Source organism: Sorex araneus, chromosome 1, assembly GCF_027595985.1.
Source record: "Sorex araneus isolate mSorAra2 chromosome 1, mSorAra2.pri, whole genome shotgun sequence".
Taxonomy (NCBI): Eukaryota; Metazoa; Chordata; class Mammalia; order Eulipotyphla; family Soricidae; genus Sorex; species Sorex araneus.
Genome location: NC_073302.1, coordinates 236525171 through 236545037, shown reverse-complemented (window position 1 = coordinate 236545037; position 19867 = coordinate 236525171). Strand labels below are relative to the sequence as shown.

Sequence of the window (19867 nt, the reverse complement as noted above, 5' to 3'; positions counted from 1 at the left end):
GGAAGTCCGGGCACTGCAGGGATCATGCAGCCCCACATCCTCAGAGCCTTTCACTGAACTACTGACCTGGTTGCCTGAGAATCACTGGTGAGCCCCCTGAACCTAGGAAATTGGCCCCCCAAAACAAAACAAAACGTACCTAATGTTTTTTATGTAGTGATTTTGTTTGGAAGATGTAGTATACTCACTGGAGTCTGAGTAATAGAGCACATGTCTGGCATGTTCAGTGCCCAGAGCTGAGTTCCATCACTGCATGGCCCCCTGAATACTCTTGGGTATAGGTCTGGTGACCCTAGGGCACCCTTGGGGTGGGCCTTTAGCAGTACAGACATGACCTTATTAAAACATTGTTTAAAATGAAATCCTGACTTCGCCACTTACTAGTGTGTTGATCTTCAGCAAATTATCTTTTCTCTTTTTAATTGTCCTTTGTAAAAACAAGAGACAGTGGTTTCCAGTTTTCTCTCCATTTTGATAAATAAGATAACATATGAGAGAAGTATTTGAAGCATTGCTCAGCACACAGTGATTAGAATTATCGTAGTTGTAGTGATCAAGTTAGTTAAGATTTTGAAGTTTATTCTGTGAATAAGCTGAGGTGCCATTTATTTCCTCTTACTAATACTAAAAACTGGGAAACAACTTCCTTCATATATACAAAATATGTATTTCCTGTTGAAGTCTTAAGTGATAAAATATTAAAAGGTGACTGCCATCTGTTTTCTACCTTCCTTTTCTTCTTCCTTCTTCCTTTTTCCTTCTTTGCCCAGGGTTCACTTTTGACTATGCTCTGGGACCATGTTTGGTTTCAGGGATCAAACTGGGGTCAGCCACATGCAAGGCAAGACTGTTCTCTCTCTCTGGCCCCTGTATTTCTATTCTTGAAATGTTTTTCTCATACTGTACTTTGCATAGAATATTAACAGTGGTATCTCCTTTTTACACAAGTTAAAAGAACTCATGAACTCTTCTGCACGGACACTGTCTGGGCTCTTGCAGTCTGACTGACTCACTTCTTTATTCTTATCATTTACATGTGCCAGTGTCCAGAGCTTATATAGTCAGTGGAAAAAAATTCCCAGTAGTAATAATTGTCAGCATTTCAGTTATGAATTGCCTTTTTTATGTTTTAGATTTTTATCTCACCACTTTTCATTCATGATACTCTTTTTTTTTTTTTTTGAGTTAAAAAATTGGGGGTCTGGAGAGGTTTCTCCCAAGTGGTGCTCAGGAGGTCCAGGCTCCCTCTCTGTGATTTTCAGCTAGTCCCATTGGTGGTCCAGTGCATGGGCTGGGATGCTCTTCTGCTCAAGCCCTGTTGGGCCAAGGTCCCCATGGTGCTGGGCTTCTCCACACTGTGCCAGGGAATCAGCCATGCTCAGGCCCATACCTACTGCCTGACTCCTATTGTAATGATATGGAATAATAACTGCTTCCCAGCTCCTGGTCACTATGCCTGGTATTCTTCAATCAAATGCTTACTGAATTCTGCAAATGTGAATTATGCTGGCTCTGATTTTTTTAAACTACAGTTTACAGAATCATGCTCTTTATAAACTTAGTTGAAAGGTATTTAATTTTAATTATTTTTATCTGTATTTGAATAAACTTGAACATGAAAAAATGTCCCTTTATCAGTGGTTGAGTGATTTATCTGGTAATCAGTATTTGGAATACTGATTGTGGATAAACTGAGAAGTATCTCTGGGACACGTAGCTTCAGAACCTTATTAATGTTGACATGCTTTCAGTCAGTATTTTTCCATAATCTGTGGGAAGATAAAGGGTTCTTTCTTGAACCCATTAAACTATTAGATCCTGAAGACTTTTTAATCTCTTCAAGTGTTTTATGTATATGAGTGTGTGTATAATATGTACAAAGATTTGCTGTACAGAATAGAAAAAGCAATCTTTTACTTTTAATTAACCTATTAGGAAGTTAGTATATATATAAGTATAGTTAGTATAATATATAAGTAAACATTAAATATAAAGTGAAAGATGATTTAAGTTCTAACAGACATATAAAAAGATTTGTTCTAGGCATGACTAGAAACTATTTTTTTTTTCCTTTTTGGATTTTGGGACACACCTGGAAGTGCTCAGAGATTACTACTGGCTCTGCACTCAGGAATCGGTCATAGCTGTGCTCAGTGGACCATATGGGATTCTAGGACTGAAGTCTGGTTTGCTATGTACAGAGTCTACCCACTGTACTGTCTCTCTGGCTCTAAAAGCTATTTTGTTTAGCCTGAGAGAATCAAACGACTTCAATGTGCTCATGTTTTAGAGAAGGTATTTCAAAGAATTGTTTCACTGGTAAAAGTTTTATTAAGTAAAATATGTTGCAGATCACTAACTTATTTTTACCTTTTTTTTTTTTGAAGTTCGATGCTTTTTTACTTCCACTACCTTGATTCCAAATTTATTATACAGTACATGATGTTTTTGTGCATGCATTTAAGAAATTTAACTTACTTTTTTGTTTCTTGTTTTTCAGTAAACCAGATATGTCCCGCCTGAGGCTTGCTGCTGGGAGTGCCATTGTGAAGCTGGCACAAGAACCTTGTTACCATGAAATCATCACGTTAGAACAGTATCAGCTATGTGCGTTAGCTATCAATGTAAGGAAAAAAGCTCTACAGAACAAGACTTTGACTTTGATGTTAATGTGTTTGACTTCTAGATAAAAAAGGCCCACCCTGATAGGGGAGAAAAATAATCTTAAATGTTTATGGCTCCTTTTGAAAACCTAACGTATGAGAATAATTTCAGAGTTCTAAAACTGTACTTTGAGTTTCAGTTGCTAACATTGCACATTTGTTCTTTAAAGTCACCACAAACACTGGATTAACAAATACTGCACTGACATCTAAGGGGAAACTGAGCAGTGACTCCCACAGGTCTCTGGTCATGTCTTTATCTTTTAAACAATCCGTAACCTTGTGCTCTATTTCTTATTAAAGACATGATAGATAGCTTGTAGTTGTTTCATTAACATTGAATTTCATGGCACTGTAATTCATGCCCGATTGAAACTGAACCTAGCAATGAATTTTCTCTATAAGCTACATCATAGCCTTTCTGAAACACTACATAGAGTTTCAGCTTTATGGTAGGGAGTAAAACAATAAAACAACCAACAGAGAGTACCAGGATGTAAAAACTAGCAGTAAGTGGATCCAAGAAGGTCGCATATATTACCTCAGTCTCAGTTGGAATGTGTCAGGCAGCTTGTATCTTCTTACTCTGCACATTTACCTGCAGAGGATGAATGCAGGGTGAGGATTGATTTTTGGAGTTACAAATTTCATAAGTAAATTTACAAATTTGGTACCTGATGAAGATGTATTTTGTTCTTAGAAGAAAAAAATATATTTAAACTTGTGGTTTATAAAGAGGCAATTTTGGGTCAGAACCATTCCTTTCTCAGAAATTTTGAGTATTTAGATTATTAGCAGAGATTCATAGGCTGAATTTTTTGTTGGTCCATACCTGATGGTGCTCCAGGTATCATGTGATGTCAGGAATCAAAATCAGGTGTTCAGCATCAACAGAATGCACTTAACACTTTGGAGTTTTGTTTCCCCCCACCCTTCCCCATATTTCCAGTGGTATGTAATAATTTTGAGTCATTAATCATTTTTTAATTTTGTCACATCAAGGAAGTTAAAGAGGAAATCTTCCAATGATAATAAATGACATTCCGGTGTGAGTTTTTCTTGTATCATTTGGTTATTTTGTACTTTTTGTACTTGTTTTTCTGTTCTAAGTAGTCATATGTAAGAATTTGGCATTTATTTCGGGGATTATTATATTTTGTCTCTATTCTTCTGCTTACCGAAACACTGCTGTTCTTGTATAACCGTTTGGTGGTCTGTGCTGCAGTAAGAGCCTACAAAGACCGGAGCATCCACACTTACTAGCTTTCGGAGACAAGCATAGTTAAAACACAAGCACAGTATCACACAAATTTGTGTTATATTGCCCTTTTTTTTTTTGTAGGAACCTGGGAAGTTCTTTCAGGGGTCCTACGTACTTGACCAGCTATGTGGGCCTGACTGTTCAGTGCGCAGGACCCATGGTGCTAGAGACCACCAGGTGTCAGCTGGTGGTGCTTAGGGGCTGCAAGCAGGACTGAGGGTCCCACTTAGGGCATGCGCTCCCCACACTTTGAGTAGACTTGTTGGTCCTATATATTGCTAATTTAATCACTGGATGTACAGGATGACCATTCAAGTTGCCTCAAGTTTCATGTGGGTTTCCCTGTTTGGAGGAGGAGTTCACATCTAGCAGGGAACTTGCGGTCAGTGAGTCCGGCGGTCCTGCATGCAAGTATGTGCTGTAAGCCCTGTGAACTTTCTCCCACGTCCCTAATATTGCCTAAGTTTTCAGACTGCTTTGCAGTTCTGTTTGACTGTGGAACATATGTTACTGGTTAAAATTTATTAGCATATTCTCACAACTTACCATATCAGATTACCTCATTCTAAATAAAACTTTCCTCTAAGTCTGTTATTCCTTTACATCACACTTGTGATGTAAACCTCCCAAATCTCAGGAAGGTAATCTAAATCTGTCTCAGTCCTACCTTGTAATCCTCATGCTCCTCATTACTTGTATTTTGACATTTATCTTCATTATTTTCCAGAAGTGCTGTGAAATTCTTGTAGTCATCTTCCTTTTCATTGAGCCCACTTTTTTGAGATTATCATGTGACACAATTGCTTCTGTTTTCTTTTTTTTTTTCGGGTGTGGGGGGGGTCACACTTGTCGATGCTCAGGGTTACTCCTTGCAGTGCTCAGGGGACCATATGGGATGCTGGGACTCAAACCTGGGTCGACCCTGTGCAAGACAAATGCCCTACCTGCTGTGTTATTGCTCCAGCCCTGCTTCTGTTTTCTTGAAACTGCCTTCTTTGGTTTCTGTCATCTTTTTTTGGTTTTGTTTTCCTGGCTATACTATATGACTGAAATGCAAGTACGAAAGTTCATAAGTTTGTAACTGTACCTCATGGTGATTTACTTAAAAAATTTTTAAGAAATTTCGTGTTTAAAAAAAATAAGATCACACCATACAGTACTGGGGGCCACTCCAGCTCTGAGGTTGCTTGCCTGGCAGTGCTCAGGGGCCCTGTGGAGCTCACTCTTGGGCCCTCTGTTTCTCTTAAATGCGTTGGTTCAGTGAGACCCATCGGAGACCAGCTTTCCCACCCAGCCACCGTTCTTGGGTCATCTCATTTTCTTTGTTGGCAATGCCTTTATTAGCATCAGTGTTTATTTTCCCCCAAATACCTGATCCTCCTTTAAGTGCTGAACAGAATTTTCAGACCTTTATGTTATCAGATGGAATTAATAATCTTTCTCCCATCTCTTCTTTGCTGACATATAGAGCCTCAGTAAACATTTTTAAAAGTTTGAATAGCATTTCTGAGGCCTCAGCACTTGGTAGATATTGAACTATTTGCTTGTCTTTGCACTTCGCTGCAGAAGAGCAGCTCCTTCTTGCCTGTGAGAGAATTATAGATAAAATCTTTTGTATTCACACTTCTCCCACTGTTCTTATTGTTACAGCCATCAATAACTTTTGTTTAGATTGCCATGGGTGACTAAATTTGTTATTGAATAAATTTCTTGGCTACAGTTCAGAAATGTTTTGGGGATATTTTTTTCCCCCTTGGAACGTGCCCAGCATTGCTTGGAGTCTACCTTGGCACAGTACTTAGGTGTTGCTCCTGTCTGTGCTGGGGAGCAGACCTGGGCTTCTAGCATGCAAAACATATGCTCCAGTCTATCTTGCTATCTCCCCGGCCTGTGGGTAGTTTGTTAAAAGAGAAGGAATATCACATATTTTACCATTTTCTTGGTTTTCTGAACCCCAATATACATCCCTTTTATCTGCCTTCATTTCGGTGAAGCTAAACAATTTTCTTTTACTTTCATGTACCTGTAATAAGCTGCTCTTCATTTAATTTTCACCTTTCCATTTCTTCACATCCAAATCCAATACTTTCTGCAAAATCAGTGCTCAGATAGAACCTGAGTGTGTTCTTGGTCCTTTTGACTCCTCAAGGCGGTTCACTGCAGTCTTCTGATAGAATCTTGAATCTTGTCTGTGTTTTTATTATTTATGCACCTGTGGCTTACTATTCTTGAGATCTTGAAAACAATGTTGTTGCTATTTTATTTTTTGTACTTTTTTTTTCTTTCTTTTTGGGTCACACCAGGCAATGCACAGGGATTGCTCCTGGCTCTGCACTCAGGAATTACTCCTGGTGGTGCTCAGGGGACCATGTGGGATGCTGGGAATTGAACTCTGGTCGGCTGCCTGCAAGGCAAATGCCCTACCCACTGTGCTATTGCTACAGCCCGTATTTTTTGTGTTGCATTTTGGGTGCCTACTTGGACCCATTTGGGTGAAATATATAAGGTTAGGGATTGAACTCAGGGCCTCCTCGCATGCTAGGCATGTGCTATCTTTCCCTTCTTGTTGTATCTTAGAGGCTATTTTCACATACTTGAAAAGGAAGTACCTCTGGAGTTTTTAAAACTTCATATGAACCAACATTATGAACATTCTAGATAGAAATAACGTGTGTAAAGTTGCAATAATATAAAGCATATCACATCTTGTGATAATTGGCTAAATATAGTGAAGTGAAAATGTGAAGGTCTTTGTGTCCTATGTGATTCAAAAATCATATTGAACTTTGTTGTTGTTAGAAAAAATTCTGATAATTCGTTTTATCATGTAATGTGCTAGTCTTTGAGGGACAAAGGTGAATAACAACAGTTCTTATCTTCAGGGAATGAGCAGCAGTGTGTTAGACATAAAAACCAATCATTAAGACACATATTTTTGCTTTTGTTCCATACCTGGCAGTGCTCTTGCCTTACTCCTGGCTCTGTGGGTCACTCCTAATGGTGCTCAGGGAACTATACGTGGTGCTGAGGATTGAGCCCTGGTTGTCTGTCTTTAAGCAAGCTCTTTACCCATTGAACTCTCTCTTTGGCCATAAACCAATCATTTTAAATGTCGTATGCTGGAGACGTGCACAGAATGCAAAAATCCCCGAGGTCAGAAGATGCAACTGTTCAGTGCTCTTTGGAAGAGGGGAGCTGCTCCTAAGAAGGACGGGCCAGGTGAACAGAGCTGGTGGTTTAGGGAAGGAATAGTATGAGGACTGTTAGCATGTGGTAATGAGCCATTTGGGATTTTCATAGTGTTAAAAGTAATTTGGTGGTTTTGAAATCTACTCATAACTCTTGGCTTTGGAGTTACTAATTTTATGCTGAGTCCTTTCCTTTTTGAAAAATATTATTTTCAATGTTGGCATATGAGACTGAATTTGGGCGCTGGAGGATTGCTCAAAAGGACCGGAGTTCCTGGCATGTGCAAAGCCCTGGAGTCCAGCTCCAGGAGCATATGACTTTCCACACACCACTGGGTACGGCCTGGGTGGTCTGCAACACTGCATTGGGCCATGTGGTCTCCCAACCAGGGTGAGGAGTGCCAGGAGGGACTCTCAGACCCAGTAAACACTGCTCTTACACCTCCCCTTCCCTTTCCCATGGGCTCCCCTTGAGAAAAGACTGCGCTAGGGATCCAGTTTCACAACTCTTTAAACTTATGCTACCACAGTATATACTCACCACCCACTTAGCCTTATTTCCATGGGAACTGACCCCACACCACCCTTCCAGACTTCTTATATATGATAGAACTAAAGTGCATTCATTGGACAGTCTTATCTTCTATAAATACTAATTATGAGGTAGTATGATAAAGTGTTTAAACTTTTTAAATGTTTATTACAGTTGAATGGATACACATGCTTTATCTGTTTTAGAAGTATATTCAGTATTTCTGTGTCACATGTAACTGTTTGTAATTAGGATTCAGGTTTAACACACTAGCCATGCAATTAATTTGTCTCAACATCTTAGACCTGTGACCAGAGTGATAGGTTTTTAGACAGACTTGCTGCTGTTTACCTTTCTGGTTACTTGAGATAGGAAATTTCCTATCTGAAGCTGTTAATGACTGTGTGCTGCCAGGAAGATAATATGTGGAATAATTATGTCTTTGCAGGATGAATGCTATCAAGTAAGACAAGTGTTTGCTCAAAAACTTCACAAAGGTCTTTCCCGATTACGACTTCCTCTTGAATATATGGCAATCTGTGCGCTTTGTGCAAAGGATCCTGTAAAAGAGAGAAGAGCGCATGCCCGGCAGTGTCTTGTAAAGAATATCAATGTGAGACGCGAGTACCTGAAGCAGCATGCAGCTGTTAGTGGTGAGCATGTAGGGAAATTCAAGGCGTACCCTCCAACCTGCCAGTTTCAGTTGTATAGACTACAAAGTCTTATTCCTATTTATTGTGTTGCAATTAGCATTTCTACAAAGAGACCATTTAAAAAGTATAAATGTGTAAGAATTTGAGTATCACCCTCTCTCTTTCCATGTAAGTGATTTAATGACTAGGGCAAATAAGCAGTGACAATGATAAAACAGTGGAGTGATTACATTGAAACAGGCAAATGTATGCATTTATATAGTCCTCTATCTTTTGTTAAGAAGTAAAAAGTACAGGTCTTCGGTGTATGCTGCTCTTGCCTTAGCCGACAGTAATGCCAGGGCCTGTGTTCCATCTGCCCGTCCACCTCATCCATGCCCAGTTAGTGTTTATACCTCTCAATAACATGAAATGCATTTAATATTATGTAAGTTTCAGGTGTGATTTGTACTATTTTAAGCTTACTAAATGTCCAATTCTCTTCTTTTATAATGTGCTTGTTCCTTTAATTAAAAAACCTAAGAAAGAAACCTCATCATGGAAAAGTACATTTTTCCAGATACAAATCAGAGTCTGGTGTTCCACATACGTTCTTCCTTCCTTCCTGACCTATCATGGAGCTCTCTTTCTCCTCCTTTCACTATCTTGAATGTCATTTCTCAACTTTCTACCCTGCATCATTTCACTTCAAATGTTGTATGTATATATACACCCCCCCGTGATAAATGTTCCTATCTCTTGACCTCCCCCCAGCATTGCCACATCACTGTCAAAATTATCTTATAAAGTAGTTGTGGTCATAGCACTTCTTTGCTTGTGGTGCTCTGCTACTAAAATACGGTCAACCTTTACTTCCTATTTTTGTGCTACACTTAGTGCTGAAGTTTTGCTAGTAGTTTTTTATTTTGCTCAGAAGATTATAAGAGATTGTTAAATATGTGGTTGTTCACAATATCAAGAGAAATTGATCTGATATTTCCCAGTCATGAACATTGTTTGGGTAACTTTTTTCCATATGGATTTAAAAACTAGTATTTGTTTTTATGGTCGTAGTACATTGTGCTTATAGGAGCATTTTAGCATTGGATATGATGGATAAATAAGTACTATGCAATTTATGACATACCTCAATGCTGAATAATTATTTTTCTTTCTAGCCATATTAGGGATATAGGAAGCAGAGTCATCAAAGAGAAAGAGAATGGAATGCGGTTTTCTAACCTGAATTTTTTTTTCTTTTTCAGAAAAATTACTGTCTCTTCTACCAGAGTATGTTGTTCCATATACAATTCATCTCTTGGCACATGACCCCGATTATGTCAAAGTACAGGATATTGAACAACTAAAAGATGTTAAAGAGTAAGGCTTTCTCCATTATTTTCACATTTATTAAAAAATTTTGCCTTTCCTGTTGATAATAGAATCTCAGTTATAATTAGCTCTTAGACTTGTTTCACAGGAGTTTATATTCTCTTATAATTTTATATTCTGTTAATATTCTATATAAACTATTACACAATAGTTTGTTCTTTTTTATTTTTATTTTTTAAATGTATTTTTAATTTTTAATTTTTGAATCACCGTGAGAACAGTTACAAAGCTTTCCAGTTTAAATCTTGGTCATATAATTATCAAACACCCATCCCTTCACCATTGCACATTTTCTACCACCAAGATCCCCAGTATACCCCCATCTCGCCCCTCCCCCTGCCTATATGGCAGATGATTTCCACCTTACTCTCTCTCTACTTTGATCACATTTAGTATTTCGACATAAGACCTCACCATTATTATTTGGAATTTTCCCCAACAATCAGACATGCCCAAAAGGCATCATTAAATTATTTGTTTTCTGTTGCTGATTATGTTTGGGTTTTTTTTTTCCCTTTCTTTTTGAGTCACATCCGGCGATGCTAAGGGGTTACTCCTGTCTCTGCACTCAGGAATTACTCCTGGCGGTGCTTAGGGGACCATATGGGATGCTGGGAATTGAACCCTGGTCGGCCTTGTGCAAGGCAAACGCCCTACCTGGTGTGCTATTGCTCCAGCCCCTCTATTGCTGATTATGAAAAGCATTTTGTGGCCGCACGATTTTGGATTTCTGATATATTAGTAATAAATCTGGAGAGATTTCTACCAAAAGCCTCTGGGTTCCAAGATTGGTCTGTGTGCCACTGGGATCATGGCCATTCAGGAGCCAGGAGCCGTTTGTGGGTGGCAACTCGGGGCCTCGTCGAGGTGGGGAGAGGAGCTGGTTCCACCCCCTCATCCTGTGAGGCCCCGTGTGTCTCATCACTGCAGTCTCATACCTGATTGTTCCAGTAGGCTCTGAAAAGGTGGTGGCCACTGCGCCGCCGGGGAGAAAAGGCAGAAGGGACAAACACCTTTACCCACCTAGGGTGGCACAGCACCATAGTTTAATGTTCAGTTCAGATGCATTTCTGCCAGAAGCCACTGGGTTCCGAAACTGGTCTATGTGTCTCTGGGATGATGGCTATTCACGAGCCAGGAACCATTCGGCGGCAACTCGTTGGGGCGGGGAGAGGGGCTGGTTCCAAACCCTCCGCCCTCCCCAAAGGTCCCTTGTGTCACCACTCTTTCTAGTTTTGGGCAAGGGCAGACTCTAGATTTTTTTTTTCTTTTGGGGTCACATCCAGTGATGCACAGGGGTTACTCCTGGCTCTGCACTCAGGAATTACTCCTGACGGTGCTCAGAGGACCATATTGGATGCTGGGATTCGAACCCGGGTTGGCCGTGTGCAAAGCAAGTGTCCTACCCTGTGCTATTGCTCCAGCCCCCTAGATCATTTATTTTTTATTGCTCACCTTGCATATCAGGATATGCAGCCGTGTACTTTGGAGGAATAGCCCTGAGAGCCATATACCAGAGCCATGCTTGTAGAAACTCATGGTCGCTGGGATTTCATCTGGAGAAGGCTGGGAGACTGCACCTGCTCCATCTGGGGCGTCCCGGAGATAACGGCTTGGTGTGGGGCCCGGAGGATTCTCCCTTGTTGTGGTGCCCGCTGGCTTTGTTCTCTTATTTTTTATAGTCTTATTTTTTCTTTCTTGTATCATTTCTTTATATTTTATTTCTTACAATGTTCCAGGATTGGAGCGATAGGACAGCGGGTACGGCATTTGCCTTGCATACAGCTGACCCGTGTTCGATTCTTCCGTCCCTATTGAAGAGCCCGGCAAGCTACCGAGAGTATCCTGCCCGCATGGCAGAGCCTGGCAAGCTACCTGCGGCGTATTCGATATGCCAAAAAACAGTAACAACAAGTCTCACAATGGAGACGTTACTGGTGCCCGCTCGAGCAAATCGATGAATAATGGGACGACAGTGCTACAGTTCTATAATTTCCCAGAACTCACATTTTTATAATTATTATACTGTTCTATTTCTTTACCAGTCTGTCATTTCTCTTCTGTTAAAACAGCCCATTAGATTATTTTATTCCATTTCTCATTGTTTCCTACTTTATTCTGAAACTGTAGATTTTCAAATGAGGTGAATTAATTCTGTCCTTTATTCAATACACAGTAGCACTTTTTTCTTTGCTGTAGTTATCTTCCTCTAGAAGGAAGAGTGTCTTTTTTTTTTTTCCTTTTTCTTTTTGGGTCACACCCGGTGATGCTGAGGGGTTACTCCTGGTGGTGCTTGGAGGACTATATGGGATAACGGGGATTGAACCCAGGTTGGCCTTGTACAAGGCAAACGCCTTACCTGCTGTTCTATTGCTTCAGCCCTGAAGGAAGAGTGTCTTTATAAATAATAATGAACCAGATTGATAGAAAAAATCACACTTCCATGGGTGATGGGTAATTAACTAATTAAATTTATGATAGTTGCCATTCTTTCAAAGATGATGTATTCTTTCAAAGGCTGAGAAAAATATGCCTGGGTATGGAATAGGGATTAATAATAATGTTACTTAGTGAAATGTTTATAAGATCAGTATAATTCTTTTTGATCTTTTGGCAACACTTGGTGATGCTCAGGAGTTACTCCTGGATCTGCACTCAGGAATTATTCCCTGTGGTGCCTGGGTGGCTATGTGGGATGCTGGAGATTGAACCCTGATTAACCACATGCAAGGCAGGTATCCCCTACCTGCTGTACTATCACTCTGGCTCCAGATCAGCTTACTGCTTTAGAGTAGCTTTAGACCTGGGTTTTCATTGTTATAAATAGGATGCTCTATTTTAATTAGGGTCCTTTGTTAACAATTTGCAGGACTGTAGCTTAATATTAAAGGAAAATAGTTCTCATTTTCTTAGTTTTTATGTCTTATAAATATTTGAGATGCTTCAGAATAAAATAAAACTGCTGAAATTCTTTATGGTTAGGAAACAATTAAAACTCTTCTTTGCCATACTTTCCAGTTTTTTTTAAATAAGTATTTAATTTTCCCCAAAGTGAGTTTTAAAATTAGAGTTATGATAACCAATGACAACCTTGTCACTTTTCTCAGAAAGCTTTGGTTTTGAAATCTAAAATATAATTCGGAATTTACTGTATAACTCCAAATTCTTCCTGCACCGCAGTAAGTGATCTCTCCTTTTGTCGTAGATCCACTCCAGAGGATTTTACTCTTTACTGAGATCCTTAAAGTTTCTGTTTTTCCCTTCAAGTACGACACTCTGCCTTTATAAACCTCCCTTTGTTTTAAAAAACAAAAAATTTTAAAGCAAGTGTTTATTGAGAGTAAAGGAGTGGAGCATCTAAGAGAGGAATACTCCATATTCTTTTTTTTTTTCTTTCGATTACTTTTCTCCACCACCAAAATTCTGTCCCCGTCTGTCTGTATCTTACAGAAACAAAGTCCTTTTGGGCATTTGTTGAATCATATTTTACATAATAAGCTTTAAAATTGAGCTGCAGAAAATACTTATTATTTTCTCTCTCTTTTTGCAAATACAACTTGTATGCACACTTGTCAATAAGGAGTTTTTCCTCTCTAATTTACTGATGAAAATTCTTAACTATTTAGCTAGGAAGGTAGTTATAGGGGCTGGAGCTAAGTACAGCGGGTAGGGCGTTTGTTTGCCTTGCATGCTGCTGACCCAGGTTTGATCCCCAGCATCCCATGTGGTCCACCGAGTGCTGCCAGGAGGAATTCCTGAGTGCAGAGCCAGGAATAACCTCTGTGCATCCGGGGATATTGGTGGTGGGGAATGTACACTGGTGAGGGATGGGTGTTTGATCATTGTGTGATTGTAACCCAAACATGAAAGCTTGTAACTATCTCACAATGATTCAATAAAATTAAAAAAAAAAAACCCACAAAAAAATCCTCTGTGTATCACCAGGTGTAAAAAATCACAAAGACATTTTTAATGTGGGAGGGGGAGATGATGTGTCGTGTTGTTGTTGTTCTCGGGTTCTTGGGGCAGTTCTCTCTTGCTCACGCCGCTCACGTTCTGTGCTCTCGAGCCGCTGTGTATGGACTGGATTGGGATGGCTCTTCCTTGTGCTTTGCTTCTGTGTGTGCTGCTGTGCTTTCTTCTGTCTCTCTCTCTCTGCCTCTGTAGTCTCTCTTCTGGTCTCTTCCGACCTCTGTCTCTGCTTCTGTGTCTTCTCTGTTGCTTCTGTGTCTTCTCTGCTGCTTCTGTCTTGCCTCTTTCTCCCTTGCTTCTGTGTCTTCTATTTGCTTCTATGTTGTCTGTGTCCTGTTGCCTCTTCTTCTGTCTCTGCTGTTTCCTTTTCTTCCCCCACAGTCTTAGTTGATATAGCAGTCACATAGGGTAGTGACACAAAGGTGGGTTGACATTAACAAATCAACAAAGAGGGGTAAAACCACTCCTCCGGTAGATTAACAAAAATCTCATCTAAAGAGATTACTCCAGATTACTAGATCCACTCAAGGGTGGGGTCCAAACAAGGGTGTGTCAGGGTGTGTCCCTTTCTTCCTTCCTCAGCTAGTAATCCACTTAGATAGTTGTAGTAAATCTACTTCTGATATTTCTAGCAATGTCATTCTGTATGAGCACAATAAGAGATTATCAGACTTAAAGGTTGGTTCTTCCTGAGGACATTCACTATATATTCCAAACCACAGTCCTCGGGCCAGGTTAGTCTTCCTAACCCTAGAAGGGTCCTAGTCTCATCTTTACTTTTGGATCATAGCAGCATTTGTCTATGACCATGTTCTCAACTTTTAGTTGAGTACTGTGGCGTTTTGGCGTGGTCCATTTTGATGCCAGGGTAGCTCACAGCTTTCCCTGGGTCCATTCTGTCCCTCGTCAGGACCCTTCTTTGGGGGTGCTAGGAACTAAGGGCAACTTAGTCGAGAAAGCAGATGCTCAGGAGTAAATATTATTGGAGTGAATCAGCTCCCACGTTACAAAGCATAGTATTAACTGTCTTCCTGTGTCCATACAGAAAGGCCATTGCTCTAAGGTAAACTAAATTCCCTGTGCAACCAGATGTGACCCAAAAAACAAAAAAAAACCCAAAAAACAAAACAGTTATATTTTCTTGAAGACTTTTCGTCAGGACTATAATATTTGCTATTGTACTGTAATACTTTGTCTATTGTCTAGTAATTCCTTTGGACGGTCTTCAATCCCTGCCACATCTGGGAATTATACTTTGCTCTCTCCACACTCCCTTCTCTTCAAGGCACACAGTTGGCTGTACTTTATGAATGCTGTGCGGTGGTGCTCCTAGGGCAACCTACTCTCCAGGGGAGTCAGGCCTTGTTCACTTGCGAAGTTTGCACCCTCAGTGGCAGTGCATGCACACTTGAGTTGCAGGACTTAAGCACTCTTGATTGCCAGAGGTCCTGATACATTGTCATGTGGGAGGGGCCCCCAAAACATAGTTGCCTGGACACACGCATTTATCCAGAGATTGAAAGTGTGGCTCATTGGCGAGAGTTTGCAATGCAGGCACTTTTTAATCTCTGAGCTATTCCTGAGCCTCTTTAACCAAGTCACCCTGGAATACTAGTAAGATTTTCAGAAAGAGGTATTGTGAACTCACAACTACATTTCTGATAGGTCTCTGTTCACTTATAATGTGTGTGTGTTGGGGAAGAGGCGTGTACAGGGGCTGTTCCTGGCACTGTGCTCATGGATCATTTCTGGTGGATATTCAGGGGGCCGTATGTGGTGTCAGGAATTGAACCAGGGTTCATTTCAAGGGATTTGTAGCTTTCTAAATGTTTTCCTTTCTAGGTTTAATTATATTTGTATTTAAAATTTTTGTGTTTGTATTTAACAGCCAGCCTTATTTATTTTTTCTTGGTTTTAGATGTCTTTGGTTTGTTCTGGAAATATTAATGGCAAAAAATGAAAATAATAGTCATGCATTTATCAGAAAAATGGTAGAAAATATTAAGCAAACAAAAGATGCCCAAGGACCAGATGATGCAAAAATGAATGAAGTATGTAATTCTTTATAAATAGTTAAGATTATAGTTCTATTTATGTATTTGAGTGTTGGTTATGAGATTAGTTATTACTGTAAACAGCATTATGATTATTATGTTATTACTGTTAACAGTCATTTCTTCTAGTAGTTGAGTACAGAGTTACAAAGAAATTTTGTAGGATTAAATAAAAATGCTAATCACTGTATCACTGTTATCCCATTGTTCATCGATTTACTCGAGCAGGAGCCAGTAACATCCATCCCAGCCCTGAAATTTGACCAGCCTCTCCTTAATCATCTTTCCCAACGATTGGAGGCTCTTTCAGGGTCAGGGGAATGAGACCTGTTATTGTTACTGTTTTTGGCATATCGAATACGCCACAGGGAGCTTGCCAGGCTCTTCCGTGTGTGCGTGATACTCTCGGTAGCTTGCTGGGCTCTCCAAGAGGCATACATATTTATTTCCCTCTATCTAGGATGATGTGTTGGTCCAGGAATATGTTCACTCATGTGTGAGGCTCGGCCTGAGCATGTGGAAAGCGGCTTGGAGCATGGAGGTGGTTGGGTAGTGGAGGTTGGCTGCCAGGGCTGGGTCCCTCAGGGTGGGGAGGGCTCTCACCCACCCTCCTCTGGGGAACCCCGAGTGAGAACAGCCTGGCGCGGAGTCCTGTGGCATGGTTATGGGGGCCTCATTTTATGCTCCCTTCTGGGAGAAGCAGCCGTCAGTTCTGGAGGGTGGCCAATGAAGAGATTATCCAGCGCCTGTGGGAGGTGGCTTATGGATGTGACCTCCAAGTCTCTGGAGACTGTGGAAAGCAGGCAGCGGATCTTTGCTCAGATGTGAGACTTGGCCCGAGTGTGTGGAAAGTGTGCTAATATTAGCGTTTTAACTTACATAATGCTATGAAAAGCTACATACTAATGTTTTTGTACTAGTACTCCTAATTCATAGAATCTAGGATACCAACTTAAGGAACTAATTATGTTTCTAATACCATTGCAGAAACTGTACACTGTGTGTGATGTTGCCATGAATATCATCATGTCAAAGAGCACCACTTACAGTTTGGAATCTCCAAAAGACCCAGTGCTACCAGCTCGTTTTTTCACTCAACCTGATAAGGTAATTATTTAGAATTTGTTTATGTTGACATAAATATATTCTAAACATTACATTATAGGAAGATTCCCCTTCCCTCCTCCCCTGCCCCCCAGTACCCAGCAGTGTTCAGGGCCCACTGGTTCTGTATTCAGAGATACTCCTGGCAAGCTTAGGGGACTGTATGGGGTGCTAGGAATCAAACCCAGGGTGGCCACATGCAAAGGCTAGCACCCTACCTTCTGTATTACTGCTCTGGCCACATATTACAGGAAGATTTAGAGGGATCTTTATCAATAGTTGGCCCATATGATATCATAAAAAGGTAGCCCTTACTCTTAAAAATGCTGTGAAGAACAGAAAATGGGCCAAACTATAGTATGCAAGATTAAAAGATTTTTTAGGATATCTAGAACAGTGGCTTTCAGGTGAAAAAGGTTGGAAGCCACTGATGTAGAGTTTGTGTTTAGAATTTTATACACAGGAGAAAATATGATCAAACACGTAGGCCTGTGAGATAATGACCATCCAAAAAGAAACTACAGGTAGATAACTGTGTACACATGTGCGTTGAAGATACTTTAAATCAAAGTCTACTTCATGCTTTGTTGGGATTTGAATTGCCTCAGAGATAGTATTTCCGTATTCACTGACTCCATCTTTTTCCCTTGCTTATAGAACTTCAGTAACACCAAAAATTATTTGCCTCCAGAAATGAAATCGTTTTTCACTCCTGGAAAAGTACGTTTTGAAAATTATTGTAATTCTGTGTAGTTTATTTAAGTGTGACTATTGACATAGTGGTGTTATTTTTTTATTTGTTTAAAACTGTATCTCAAGGAAGATATAAATAATTGTTAGATATCTATAGTAGGTCTATTGGTAGCCATATACTAGTAAGAAATTATATTTTATAGAATCAAACTGGGATACATGACTAAACTTTTTAGCTTATAATAAAATGAAGGTCCTTATAATAGGGACCTTGATTGTTAATATCTTGTCCTACTATAAGATTGTGATTAAAATATTAAAAGTAAAACAAATTTTGTCACATACTTTCATAGCGAGTTCCTGATAACATATTTTTTTATGTTTCCTGTACAGTTTCATTTATTACTTTTTATGTAAGCCCTTTCCTTTTTTAACAAAGAGACTTAACACTGTACTGTCTATTATTTTGTGTTTGTTCCAGTGATAAGTTACAGTTATTATGTAAGGATAAACATTTTTTATGTTTTATATAGATATGCATACACACACACACACACACCCCTTGACAAAGATGCAATTTGTGGTTCTTTATATGTAAGCTTATTTTTTTGGCTTTAATCAGATAGAAAGAGAGATGCCTTTTTCATTTCAGCCCAAAGCAACCAATGTTCTAGGAGCTGTTAATAAGCCGCTTTCATCAGCAGGCAAACAGTCTCAGACAAAATCATCACGGATGGAAACTGTAAGCAATGCAAGCAGCAGCTCAAACCCAAGCTCTCCTGGGAGAATAAAAGGGAGGTAAGTAAATATCAGGGGGCTAGAGGATAGTACAAGTGGCAAGGGCGCTTGTCTTGTAAGTGGCTGACCCGGATTTGATCCCTACCATCTTATATGATCCCCCAAGCACTGCCAGGAGTGATTCTTGAGTGTCAAGCAAGAGTAACCCTTGATGAGTACCCCAGATGTGGTCCCCAAATTAAAAAAAATAAAAATAAAAAAATACCATAACTTGAACTGGAAGATAATACAGAGGGCGAGGTGCTGGATTGCGTGAGCCTGAATCTAGGTTCGATCCCTGGTGCTTCATATGGTCCCCTGAGCCCCTCTAGGATTGGTCCTGTAAGCAGAGCCAGGCCTAAATTCTGAGCACTCCTGGCTGTGGCCCCATCCCCCCCAATCCAAATTTCATTTAAGAATTTCAACAAGGCTGAGAGATCCAAAATAATCTCTAAAACATTTGAGGTTACCGAATAGAAATCAATACCGTTCTGAACTTTACTCCGTCATTTGATAGCAGTATCATTTGCAAAATCCATTTGCTTGCTTATTTCAGATAGGTACTCCATTTTATCCTTATTGGGTTAATCTTGATCAATTTCCACCCTAAATATCTAGCATTTGTGAAACTCTGAAATAATGGTCCATCCATGAAATGGAATGCATTGGGGCCAGGGAGATAGTATATAGTGGGGAGGGTTGCCTTGCACATGGCTCACCCTGGTTGGATCCCCTGCATCCATGTGGTCCCCTGATCATCATGCAGAATGATTCCTGAGCACAGAGCCAGGAGTAAACTGAGCATTGCTGGGTGTGGTGCCATCACCACCCCCTCTCTGCAATGATAAAGTATGAGTTATTTAGAAAATTAAAAAATGATGAGGTATAATAGAAGAGTTTCACAATACATTGTTGAGTGAAAAAGACAAAGAACAGAACAGTGTGGTATCATTGAGTTTCAACTAAAGGGTTTATATTCTCATTTGCTTGTTTGTGTACAAGAAGTTTTTGGAAGAGTACACAGTCTTTACTAGTGTACTTGGTAATTTCGTGTAAGAGTATAACATACTTTTTGTTTGAATTTCTTTACACCATGCACATATATAAACATTTGTTTAAAAATTAGTTTTAAAATAATGCATTTTCAAATTCTGCTTTAAAGGTGATTCTGTTTTTTCTTCATTTAAGGAGGAAAAGGAGAAAAAATAATTTGCTGTTTTACTGGTTTGGGCATAGGACTTAGTTTACCATTTGTTAGCGGAAAAACCTTATCCAGGACTAAATAGTCACTGTATTAATTTTGCTAAGTTATTATGAAAGACTATGCTACTTTTTGCATTTTTTGTAACTGTACAATAGAAACATTCTAAAATATCTTAGCAGTTTTCTTACACTGAATAAACTGTTAAATGATTTATAGCAAAATAGAAGTAGAAGACAAGCCACCTTAATAACTTTTGTTTGTTCTAACTTTCTGTATTAATGCATTTTAGTGACTGATGCCTAAGTGATTTTTAATCTGTTATTTGGACAAGTCTGGTGAATGGCCCTGAATATAGCCAAGACGTTTTCCATTTCCAATAACTTATTTCTTGAATT

The 19867-nt window shown here is 39.7% G+C and overlaps 1 protein-coding gene across 8 annotated transcripts in view; it reads left to right on the top strand.

Moving 5' to 3' along the window:
- The window catches only part of PDS5B (PDS5 cohesin associated factor B), a 171030-nt gene that overhangs the window by 135459 nt on the left and 15704 nt on the right, over positions 1–19867 (top strand). For all 8 annotated transcript variants that reach the window (XM_055140560.1, XM_055140551.1, XM_055140563.1 and 5 more), the window contains 7 exons: positions 2501–2624; positions 8093–8297; positions 9542–9656; positions 15559–15691; positions 16682–16801; positions 17456–17518; positions 18144–18289. In XM_055140560.1, coding sequence (XP_054996535.1) covers positions 2501–2624; positions 8093–8297; positions 9542–9656; positions 15559–15691; positions 16682–16801; positions 17456–17518; positions 18144–18289 — 906 coding nt within the window. The remainder of the gene's footprint in view (positions 1–2500; positions 2625–8092; positions 8298–9541; positions 9657–15558; positions 15692–16681; positions 16802–17455; positions 17519–18143; positions 18290–19867) is intronic.